At 43.2% G+C, this 12,823-nt stretch overlaps 1 protein-coding gene across 4 annotated transcripts in view; it reads right to left on the bottom strand.

Moving 5' to 3' along the window:
• The window catches only part of PRKCB (protein kinase C beta), a 380,988-nt gene that overhangs the window by 112,395 nt on the left and 255,770 nt on the right, over nt 1–12,823 (bottom strand). For all 4 annotated transcript variants that reach the window (XM_016929638.4, XM_003315019.7, XM_054668319.2 and 1 more), the window contains one exon: nt 11,942–12,076. In XM_016929638.4, the coding sequence (XP_016785127.1) occupies nt 11,942–12,076 (135 nt within the window). The remainder of the gene's footprint in view (nt 1–11,941; nt 12,077–12,823) is intronic.

Here is a 12,823-nt window from a genome sequence, read left to right as displayed (position 1 = left end):
TACGACTATTATCTCCAAATGAGGAAACACAGCACAGAGAGGCGAAGTAACTTGCCAAGGGTACACAGCTAGGAAGTGGTACAGTAGAAATTCTAACCCGGGAAGTCTGATTCCAAAGCATTAGTTTTTTTGTTTTTTGTTTTTTGGTTTTTTTTTTTTGTAATAAGACCAAAATGTGATTATTAATAATAACAAAAAGTTTTTTTTAAAAAGTAATATAACACTGATTTAAGATAATAGTTATCTGTTTAGAAGGAGATGAAAAAAAAAGAATGAAATAGGAAAGAAAAAGAAAACTTTAGAAACACCATAAGAAACATGGCAATTATAGCTATAAACATTAAAACATTTTCCTGTGGAAAAAAGATCTTCAGATTCAGAATTATAAATCATCCTACTATAAAGACACATGCACATGTATGTTTATTGCAGCACTAGCTACAATAGCAAAGACTTGGAACCAACCCAAATGCCCATCAATGATAGACTGGATAAAGAAAATGTGGCATATATACACCGTGGAATACTATGCAGCCATAAAAAAGGATGAGTTCATGTCCTTTGCAGGGACATGGATAAAGCTGGAAACCATCATTCTCAGCAAACTAACACAGAAACAGAAAACCAAACACTGCATGTTCTCACTCATAAGTTGAACAATGAGAACACATGGACACAAGGAAGGGAACATTACACACCGGGGCCTGTTAGGGGGTGAGGGGCAAGGGGAGGGAGAGCATTAAGACAAATACCTAATGCATGCGGGGCTTGAAATCTAGATGACAGGTTGATAGGTGCAGCAAACCACCTGGCATATGTATACCTATGTAACAAACCTGCACTTTCTGCACATGTATCCCAGAGCTTAAAGTAAAATTTAAAAAAAAAGAAAAAAAGGCCAGGCTTGGTGGCTCACGCCTGTAACCCCAGCACCACTTTGGGAGGCCAAGGTGGGCAGATCATGAGGTCAGGAGTTCGAGACCAGCCTGGCCAACATGGTGAAGGCCCACCTCTACTAAAAACACAAAAATTAGATGGGTGTGGTGGCCCATGCCTGTAATCCCTGCTACTTGGGAGGCTGAGGCAGAAAAATCACTTGAATCCAGGAGGCAGAGGTTGCAGTGAGCTGAGATCGTGCCACTGCACTCCAGCCTGGGCAATAGAGTGAGACTCTGTCTCAAAAAGAAAAAAAAAAAAAATCCAACAACGTGCCGCTTGTTACACAAGACCAAAGGACTTAGAAAGATTAGACATAAAAGAATGGGAAAGGACCTACTAGGGAAAAGGGATCGACCACACCACAACTAGAGGACATATGCAAAGGTCAGTTCAATCTCATTAATTCCTTGGCTCCCCGTGTTCTTCAGAGTAGAAGACAAAGTCCTGATAAGGCCGACAGGATCCGCCAACCCTCTCCCCATATCCTCCAAGACCTAATCCTCCTCCACTCTCCCCTCATGGATCCAGCTCCAGCTACAGGAGTCTCCTTACTGCTCTTCCAACTTGCCGGGTGCACTCCTGCCCCAGGGCCTTTGAGCTTGCCATCCTCTCTGCCTAAGACAACCTCTCCCTAGATATCCACACAGCTCCCTCCTCACCTGCTTTAGATCTTTGCTCTATGTTACCTTTTCAGTGAGTTCTTTCCTGAGTTCCCTATAAAATCTGAACGTCTCCACTCCCCAAGATTCCTTGTCCCCATTTCTTGTTTACTTTTCTCTATGGCACTTATCAGCCTCAAACATGCCATGTTTTACTACTTATTTTTGTTCATTTACAATTGTTGTTTATTTTTCTTCAACTAAAAAGAAAACTCCATGAGGCCACGGATTCTTGTCTGTTTTGCTCATTAGTGTCTCTTCAGCACAGCAGGTGCTCACTGTGTATATTCAATGAATGAATGAATGAATGCCAGCAACAAAGTAAAATTATAGAGAAAACGCATTAGCCGCAACAAAGATAACTTCATGTCAATATAATAAGACTTGTAGAGTTATGTGGTTAATAATATTGCCATATACAGATAAAGCAAAAACCCCTAGAAATAAAAAGAATGTTTGTGAATCATTTTGCCTGAAGAAACTTAATAAACACTACACATTTAGCTCAAGCAAACAAAAGGACAATATGAAGGTATAAAAGATCTGGACCTTAGCTGGGCGTGGTGTCTCACATCTGTAATCCCAGCACTTTGGGAGGCCAAGGTGGGTGGATCACCTGAGGTCGGGAGTTCATGACCAGCCTGACCAACATGGAGAAACCCCATCTCTACTAAAAATACAAAATTAGCTGAGCGTGGTGGCACATGCCTGTAATCCCAGCTATTCAGGAGGCTGAGGCAGGAGAATAGCTTGAACCCGGAAGGCGGAGGCTATGGTGAGCCAAGATCGCGGCATTGCACTCCAGCCTGGGCAACAAGAGTGAAACACCGCCTCAGAAAAAAAAGATCTGGACCTTATAATACATTGGAATGAATAAATGTATACCCTATACTCATGGACATAAAGATGACAACAACAGACACTAGGGACTATAGAGGGGAGAGGGGAGGGGAAGACAAGGATTGGAAAACTAACTGTTGGGTACTATGCTCAGTAGCTGGGTGACGGAATCATTCATACCCCAAACCTCAGCATCATGCAATATACCCAGGTAACAAATTTGTACATGTATCCCGTGAATCTAAAATAAAAGTTGAAAAAAGGTTTATTCTTTCTCCACAAAAAAGTATACTCTATGAATAGCTAATATAATCTTTTTCTTGCAAGTCCACAGAACTTTTAACAACATTGAACAAATACTAAGCTATGCTGAAAGAAAGGAAAGAAAACAGGAGGAAAAAAGAAAAGTGCACAGGCCATATTCTCTAACTTGAAAGCACTAAAACAGTAACTTGACATTAATATTAAAAATTTAAACAAAAATCTAATTCCAGGGGCTAAAAAAATGCCAAATTAAAGCATGTTAGAAAAGAAACTAAGACCTCAACTGCAGGCCCTCAAGGAAGTAGCAAAAGCCAGAATGTTAGCATATCAAAACTTAGAGGAAACATTTATTCCCTTAAATGCTTGTTCATTACTTTTGGCCAGGTGCGGTGGTTCACACCTGTAATTCCAACACTTTGGGAGGCCGAAGTGAGAGGATGACCTGAGGTCAGGAGTTCAAGACCAGCCTGGCCAACATGGTGAAACCTTGTCTCAACTAAAAATACAAAAATTAGCCGGGTGTGGTGGCAGGCACTTGTAATCCCGGCTACTCAAGAGGCTCAGACAGGAGAGTCGCTTGAACCTGCAGAGACTGTGCCACTGCACGCCAGCCTAGGCATCAGAGCAAGACTCCGTCTCAAAACAAACAAACAAACAAACAAAAAAGCTATTCATTATTTTTAAAGAGCAGAGTCAGGCAAAAGAAGAAAAAATAAATTAGTAAAATGTTCAACTGAAAGTCAAAGCCAAACACAAAATAAACCTACAGAAAAGGAGAAAACAAACAAAATTGATACACAAATCCCAGAGTTAATTCCTTGAAGAAAATAAATAAGTAAATAAAGCAGATGAACCTCTGGAAAATGAAGGGGAAAGAAAGGAGACAGTATAAATAAACAAAATTAGAAACAAAGAGGAGGATTTGACAACAGATACAGGGCAGTTGGCCAAGAGGCAGACAGGGGGCCTGGGGCTGGTGCACCACATCTGGGAGCTTCCACAGCTGCATCTGCTGTTTCTGCCACACGGTCTTCAATTACAGCACAACAGAAGAGCTGATGGAGCCCATCCCCTTCTAAATGGTGAATCTGAGTTTCAGAAAGGGTGTGAGACTTGCTCAAGATCACATAATGTTCAAAGAATCCCAGGGGCAAGAATCCAAATGTCTAGGATCTGGTCCATTTAGAGTCAAGACAGCATCGCAAATGTCTTGGCCGTAAATCTGAAGAGGACTTTTATCTGCAAAAATCTGCAGAGGGCTTTTATTTTGGAAAAGTTCCCTTCCAACTATTATGTCATCAACTTCACAGCTATCCTAAGTGGTGGATGGAGGACAGGGGGTGTTGTAATCAATCTGAAGGGTGGCATACCTGCTGTGAAGGCTGTAGTACAGAGAGGTGAAGTGGCTCACCTGAGGTCACAAAGCATCCATCCAGTCAGGAAAGCCGAAATAAAATCCCAGCTGTCTACCCTCTAGCCTTCCACCTAACCCTGTATCAGGAGGCAGAATGGAATTTGTATATGCTTAGGCTCTGGCATCATAGAAATCTGGGCCTGAACCCAGCACCGTTGCATACAAGCTGTGTATCCCTAACACACTGCTGAACTATTCTGAGCCTTGGAAATGATGAAACCTAGAATAACTGGAGAATTAAATGATCATCTAAGTGTAAATGCAGTAATATTTTGGGCTTACTCCTGATACACTATCCCTATTCTTAAGCCGTTTTTTTCTTCCCTGCTCTCAGCCTTAGGGGAGTAGACAAGGCAGGCACTAGCCCAGGAAGAAGGATATGGCATGTGTGGGAGTTAAACCACTTTTGCAAAAATTATGACAGTAAGAGAAATATGACATAGAAAAGTTATGACAGTGTAAGAAATCGGACCTAACTAACTCCATCTGCTTCTAATCTCCAAGCTATCCTTGTCCATTCCTGGGCCTAGGCCAAGCTAACTATGGGAAGAAGTTAGTTTCAGTTCAACTTCATTTTTTATTTGTATTTGTTTCTTTATTTACTTTGAGACAGGGTCTTTCTCCATTGCCTAGGCTGGAGTGCGATGACACAATCACAGCTCATTGCAGCCTCGACCTCCTGGGCCCAAGTGATCCTCCCACCTCAGGCTCCTGAGTAGCTGGGAGCACAGGTGCACGCCGCCATGCCTGGCTAAATTTTTTGTTGAGACAGGATCTCATTGTTGCCCAAGCTGGTCTCTTTCCTGAACTGAAGCAATCCTCCCACCTTGGCACTCCCAAAGTGCGGGGATTACAGATATGAGCCACCACACCTGGCCATTAGTTTAACTTTAAAACAAAGACGATAACAGCTCCTTCCCAAAACTAACCATCTCCTTGCTTGGGGACTAAAACTGCCTTTGTAAAACTAACATATTAGCCACAAAGTTAGAATTCTGGCTCCAGAGACATGTAGTCAGAGGTCACAAGATTCAGGATCTCCCCAATTGCTCCTATAGATAAAATCACTATTATAGACCTAAAATTGGTGTTTGAAATATTTTCCAGACCCTGCATTCTGATGGACCAGCTGGTGCAAACCAGACTGGGAATCCATACAACGAAACTGGCTTACCTGGTCTTGTGATCCTCACCCAGGAACTGACTCAACATGAGAAGACAGCTTTGACCCCCTATGATTTCACTCTCAACCCACCAATCAGCATTCCCCATTCCCTAGCCCCCCCTTACCACTAAACTGTCCTTGAAAAACCCTAGTCTTTGAATTTTGGAGGAGGCTGATTTGAGTAATAAACTCCCATCCTTCAGCTTGGCTGGCACTGTGTTTATTAAACTCTTTCTCTGCTAAAATATTGCCGTCTCAGTGAATCAGCTCTAGATGAACTCATTGGGTGATTGTAGGAGAAGCCCCTCCCTTTGGGGCTTGGAGAACCTTGGGAAGGAGAAAGGACAGGTGGTGGGGAGAGGTGGGTTTCCCTCCTCCTCGGCTGGAACGCAGGCCAGAGACCTATCCACGCACCAGGCAACATCATTCCAGCAGCAGCAGAAGGAGCAGAAAAGACTCCTCAGGGGGAGGACTCAGGCAGGCTCCTGGCCTCCCTGAACCAGGCCCAGCAGTGGCCTATGAGTGGGACAGAGAGGGTGCTGCATGGAGGGAATTCAGAAGGAGAAGCAACAGGCCAGGATCTTCAGCACAAAGCCAGAATGATGCCCCAAAGCTAGGTGGGACCAGTCCCACTTCAGTGGGCGCCGGTTTAGGAACATAGGCTAAAAATAAAATCTTAAGGCCCCCCACTGACAGAACAGACCCCCTCCTCGGCCAAGAGGATCTAAGAAAAACCTTAAAAACAGAATTCTCAGCCATGAGAGAAAGGAGATTGGACACGTCTTGTTATACCCCCTCTCTTTTGGAGTTTAGATACAACAATGGACTGACATGAATGTTAAAGTAGAGATCATAAGACTGACAAAACAGACTCTTTGTGGCAATAAAATACTAGATTATAAACAGGACTAACGCCAGGCCAGGCAAAGGTGAAGTTGCACCGTAAGCAAGCCATCTTGCTGCACAGCATCCTCAACTTAAAACACTCTTTTTTTTTTTTTTTGAGATGGAGTCTCACTCTGTCACCCAGGCTGGGTGCAGTGGCGGGATCTCAGCTCACTGCAACCTCCACCTCCTGCGTCAAGCAATTCTCCTGGTCAGCCTCCAGAATAGCTAAGATTACAGGCATGCGCCACCACAACTTGCTAATTTTTTTGCATTTTTAGTAGAGATGGGGTTTCACTATGTTGGCCAGGCTGGTCTCAAACTCCTGACCTCAAATGATCCACCTGCCTCGGCCTCCCAAAGTGCTGGGATTGCAGGCATGAGCCACCAAGCCCAGCCAACATAAAATATTTCTTTCTGTTAACTCCAAGTTTTAGCAAAGTCTTACTCTAACCAACTGCAAATTAAAGAATCTCCTATAACACATAAGCCCCATTTAAAGCTATCCTGCCTTTCGGGCCCAAACCAATGTATAATCTCCATGTATTGATTTATGTCTTTGCCTGTAACTTCTGCCTCCCCAGAACGTGTAAAACCAAACTGTAATCTAACCACCTCAGGACCACTTATTCAAAGCTTCTTGGGTTTGTGTTTCCCCAAGCCACAGTCACTTATATTGACTCAGAATAAACTTCTTTAAAATATTTTACAGAGCTTGGTTTTGCTGTTAACAGTGACCAGTCAGAAAAGTGAAACAGTGAAGCTCAGAAAGTACCACATGCAGCATATAGAGTCCCTTCTCCTCGGTCACCAGGAGTTCACAAAAGTGCATGAGAAAGTCTAAGTCCATTATAGAAAAGAACGAAGCTTTATTTTTTCTGCACACCTGATCAGTGCTGTGTAAAAGTGTGACTCCACGACATCTGGAAAAGCTCGACCCAGAGCCTGGCATCTATTAAGAGTCAATGAGTAGTAGCTATTGCTATTATAATTATTATTATTATGTTTCCTCCTGTCACACTGATACCCCCTGAGGATCATGCATTCTTTCTCTTTAACCTCTTTAAGTTTGATTTAAAATGAGAATGAAACATCCACTGTGAGTAACTGATGTACACCCTGCAAAATCAAGTCATTTGTACGTTAAGGAAAAATATCCAAAGCTTGGGGGAAAAAGAAAACCAAAAAGATGACCGTGTGAACTTTTAATGTCATGCTAGAGCATTTTCTAATTAGCTATTTCTTTCCTCACAGTAATATTACTTTTTTAGTTTATTATTCACCATCAGGTCAGCCCCAGATGGCCTCCCTAGTCTGCAAAGATACATGTTAACTTTTAGAAAACTGAGGTGAAATCTTTGCCCAGGCTGGAGTGCAGTGGCACAATCTCAGCTCACTGCAACCTCTGCCTCCTGGGTTCAAGCGATTCTTCTGCCTCAGCCTCCCGAGTAGCTGGGAATACAGGCACCTGCCACCATGCCCAGCTAATTTTTGTATTTTTAGTAGAGACATGGTTTCACTATGTTGGCCAGGCTGGTCTCAAACTCCTGACCTCAGGTGATCCGCCCGCCTCAGCCTCCCAAAGTGTTGGGATTACAGGTGTGAGCCGCCATGCCTGGCCAAAATCTTTTTTTTTGTTTCATTCTAGTAGATAACCCCAAAGCTTATGATTCTATTGTCCTGTATATCAGTCAGTTTTATATTTAACTGAGCAAGGTTATTTCAGCATATCTTTTTCTACTGACTACACGAACATCAGTTTATCAAACCTTCTGTGGAATCATTCATTCATCCTGCTGCTTTTCTCCTTAGTGAGCTAAGGAAATCTTTGGCCAATGCCCATTAATGCTCATTATCTATCTTATGAGAACTATGTTTTTAACTATTTGTGAATTGTGCTTTAACACAACTCTTTTGGGGTACATTCTGTAAACCAAAATAAAATTCTAAGCCCCCTAGCCATGTAAATGGACCCCTTCTCTCAGCCAAGGGCATTCCAAAGTTAACCTGAAAAACTGTTTCAGGCCATGATGAGAAGGGAGAGTCAGACATGATGTCTCATTATATCCCCTTCCTTTTGGAATTCAGGAAAAGCCAACCAGCATTAACATCAACACAGACCTTAAGTCTGATAAGAAACAATTACCATCTAGTCTCTCTGAAGCTTGCTACCTGGAGGCTTCATCTTCATGATAAAACTTTGGTCTCCACAACTCCTTATGTAACCCAGACATTCCTTTCTATTGATAACAGCTCATTCAACCAATTGCCAATCAGAAAATTGTAAAATCTACCTATGACCCGGAAGCACCTCCCCGTCCCACTTTTAGTTGTCCTGCCTTTCCAGATTGAGCCAATGTAAATCTCACATGTATTGATTGATGTCTTACGTCTCCCTAAAATGTATAAAAGCAAGTTGTACCCCATCCACCTTGGGCCCACGTCATCAGGATCTCCTGAGTCTGTGTCACTGGCACATCCTTAACCTTGGCAAAATAAACTTTCTAAACTGATTGAAATCTGTCTCAGATACTTTTGGGTTCAAAACTCTCAGCTCCTGTCTTTTTCACATCTTCCATCATGTTGTCATTGATTTGTCATTTGCGTAATTCCTTGTTCAATGTTTATCTCCCCAACCCACCCTCTGCCATAAGCTAAGCTCCATGAAGTCATGTCTGTCTTATACCTCCATGTGTTTCTAGTGACCAGTACCTAGTGGACACTCAATATATGTTTCAAGAAAAGCCTAAGACAGGCTGGGCACGGAGGCTCACACCTGCAATCCCAGCACTTTGGGAGGCCAAGGCAGGCAGATCACAAGGTCAGGAGATCGAGATCATCCTGGCTAACATGGTGAAACCCCATCTCTACTAAAATTACAAAAAATTAGCTGGGCGTGGTGGCGGGCACCTGTAGTCCCAGCTACTCGGGAGGCTGAGGCAGGAGAATTGCTTGAACCCAGGAGGCAGAGGTTGCAGTGAGCCGAGATCACGCCACTGCACTCCAGCCTGGGTGACAGAGCAAGACTCCGTTTCAAAAAAAAAAAGGAAAAGAAAAAAAAAAAAGGCCTAAGATGAAACATGGAGCCAAGATAAGGAAGTCATAAGGTGAACAATGGAAAGGAAAGATGTGTGTGTGGTCCAAAGGACACATCTCTTTCTCGCTAAACCAGTTTGATTTTTATTTTCTTTCACTTGAAGCTGAAAAAGTCCTGAATGAGACAATTCGGATATGAGACAATTTATCTTAAAGAAGTAATAGCAGCCCAATTGCCACTTCTCCCAAAGTTATAGTGCCAGGTTAAGCTATTTCTTCTGACTCCTTGATTCAGTTAACTGTGAAACGGTTGCCAAGGGGGCTTACCCAGCCTCTCCGTTGGTAACATTGGAGGATATATATATATATATATATTTTTTTTTTTTTTTTTTTTTTTTTTGCCATAGGAAGGGAGCAAAATAAAATCTTCAGGACAAAGGAGACACAGCAGCTGACTATGAAAACAACACCCCAGTACATCTATGATCTGTGGCCAGACTTGCTAAGGACTCCCAAGGAAGCGGCAGCTTCTCAGACACCATCTGACAGTGGGTTGCTCATATCTTTCAGGTGAAGTGTACAAGCCACTCTAGTGTCCATGGAGCCAGTCATGGAACTGTCTTTGCAGAAATTGTAACAGGGAGAAAATGATGACATCAGTGAAAGAGATTTGATCTAACTAACCCCCATCTTGCCTTTAACCTCCAAACTGCCCTTACGCTTTCCTGGGCTCGGGCCAAGTTAACTTTGGGACAAATTTAGTGTTTATTTTATTTTATTTCATTTTATTTTGAGATGGAGTCTTGCTCTGTCACCCAGGCTGGAGTGCAGTGGCATGATCTCGGCTCACTGCAACCTCCGCCTCCCTGGTTCAAGTGATCCTCACATGCCAGCACACCCAGCTAATTTTTGTATTTTTAGTAGAGACAGGGTTTCACCATGTTGGCCAGGATGGTCTCGATCTCCCGATCTCGTGATCCACCCACCTCGGCTTCCCAAAGTGCTGGGAATACAGGGGTGAGCCACCGCGCCCGGCCTAGTGTATATTTTAAATGATAATAGCCCTTGCCCAAAACTAAACTACCTTCATAAAGCTAATGAGGGACTACCAGGTTAGGAGGATAAGAGGAGCCTGAATTCTGCTAAGGTGTAGACATAAAGGATTACCAGCCATTATTCCAGAGGTCACAAGATTTGCAACTTTCCCAATGACTCCCGCAGATAAGATCACTATTGTAGACTGGCCTTTTGAGATGTCTCTTCAGGTTTTTTTGCATTTCTCGTAACCAATGGCTCCACCCCGACCAGACCGCCAACCTAACTTTGAAAGAAATTTGTTGTATATTTTAAATGATGACAGCCCTTTCCCAAAACTAAACTGCCTTTGTAAAACTAATGAAATATTGCCAAGTTAGGAGAATGAAAGGAGCCTGAATTCTGCTAAGATGTAGACATGGATTATTATCAGCCTTTATCCCAGAGCTCACAACACTTCCAACTTCCTAAGTTACTCCTACAGATAACATCACTACTGTAGAACTTGAGATTGGCCTTTTGAGATGTCTTTTCAGGCTTTTGCCTTCCTGACAACCAGACTGCCCCACCTGGACCTGCCAACTAGTCCTGTGGCCCCACCCAGAAGTGGACTCAGTGCATGAGGACCATTTTTCACACCCCTATTACTGCATCCCCAACCAGTCAGCAGCACCCATTCCCTAGCCACCCTACTCCTTGCCAAACTATCTTTGAAAAGCCCTAGCTTCCAAATTTTCAGGGAGGCTGATTTGAGTCATAAAAAAACTCTGTTCTCCCATTTAGCTGGCTCTATGTGTGTAAAACTCTTTCCCTATTGCAATTCTCCCGTCTTGATAAATCGGCTCTGTCTGGGCAGCAGGCACAAAGAAGCCACTGGGCAGTTACAGTCTCATCATGTAGTTTAGTAAATTGGCCCAGATGTAATAAAATAGGGAGTGGTGAGGACGGTGACAAATAGAAAATCCATGTCCTGTCTAAAGGGGGCATTAACTATTCAACTGTTCTCAATTGTTGCCTTCTAGCCCCAGATTTTTAAAATACTAGAACTAATTCCCTCCCTCCCTCCTTCTGTCCCTCCTTCCCTTCCTCCCTTCCTTCCTTCCTGCTTTCCCTCTTTCTTCTTTCTTTCTTCTTCCTTTCCCTTTCCCTTTTCCTTCCTTTCCTTCCTTCCTTCCTTCCTTCCTTCCTTCCTTCCTTCCTCCCTTCCTTCATTCCTTCTCTCTCTCTTTCTTTTTTATCACTCTGTCACCCAGGCTGGAGTGCAGTGGCTCAATCTCTGACCACCTTGCTCACTGCAACCTCTGCCTCCAGGGTTCAAGTGATCCTCCCATCTCAGCCTCCTGAGTAGCTGGAACTACAGGCACACACCACCATGCCCAGCTAATTTTTCATGTTTTTGATAGAGATGGGGTTTCACCATGTTGCCCAGACTGGTCTTAAACTCCTGAGCTCAAGTGATCTACCTGCCTCGGCCTCCCAGAGTGCTGGGATTACAGGCGTCAGACACGAGGCCTGGCCTCTTTCTTTTTTGTTTTTAGTACAAGGACCAAACAAAACATACCTGCAAGGCAGATCCAATCAACCAGACTTCACTTTGGGACTCTGTTTTAGTATTTCAATTTTTGGAGAAAAAGGAAAACATACTTGACCCCGTGTTTGATGGAGCAAGCTGTATGGTAGCTTTCAAGGCAAAATCTTACTTACCAGCCATCAACACTGGCTTTCTGAAGTTCAGAAATCCCAAAGGACAAAGATCCCATGAAGTCATTCCTGCTGGTCAAATCCCAATCCCAAATCTCTACTGACAGTCTTCTGTCTTTGTCCGATTCTTTCAGCTGACTGCATAGAGAAAAAGAAAATACCTCAGTGGAGGTTGTAGTAATTTCTCAAGCAGAATAAATGTACAAGAGGACAAGACCTGGAGGTAGAAAGTTTTAAAGATTACAAGCTGCTGAAAGAAACATATTCAGTTTCCATCCCAGGCTAGCTCTCCAGGGAGTGAGAGCTTTTTCTGTTTGACAGCCTATGGCTTAAACAGGCAGAGGTCTTAGATTGGCTATGACAAGAACAGTTCTAACTACTTTTGTTATCTTATGTCTTAATAGGGTTCAGGATATTCAGGAATTCCTATTGCCTATAAGAAATACAGATATCAATTGCATAATTGGGTGTGTACGTGTGTATATCTGCACACAGGTGGGTTGAGAATGAGGCTGAGGAAATGCATGGAGAAAAATCCTGGGGAAATTGTCTGTTCTGAGACATGTCCTTGACTGAGGCTGAGAAGGGGCCCAGCTTTGCCCTGAGAGAGGGAAGAGGAGACAGGACAAGGAACTGTGCTTCTAGCTGGTGGCTAAAAAAGTATGACCTCTAAAGTCAGACTGCCAGAAGCTGAATCCCACTCCACCCCATATTTGCTATGGGACTTTGGGCATACTCTTTAACCTCTATAAGCCCTATTGCTACATTGGGAATAAAATGAGCCGATGAAGTCGGATTGCTTAACCCAGTGTTTGTCACACATCATATATGCTCAGTGAATTGGCTGTTATAACCAACTCCTGATGCCTAGATGTACAAGAAAGA

Source organism: Pan troglodytes, chromosome 18 (assembly GCF_028858775.2).
Source record: "Pan troglodytes isolate AG18354 chromosome 18, NHGRI_mPanTro3-v2.0_pri, whole genome shotgun sequence".
Taxonomy (NCBI): domain Eukaryota; kingdom Metazoa; phylum Chordata; class Mammalia; order Primates; family Hominidae; genus Pan; species Pan troglodytes.
Note: the sequence above shows the minus strand (reverse complement) of the source record. Positions and strands in the feature narration are given on the sequence as shown.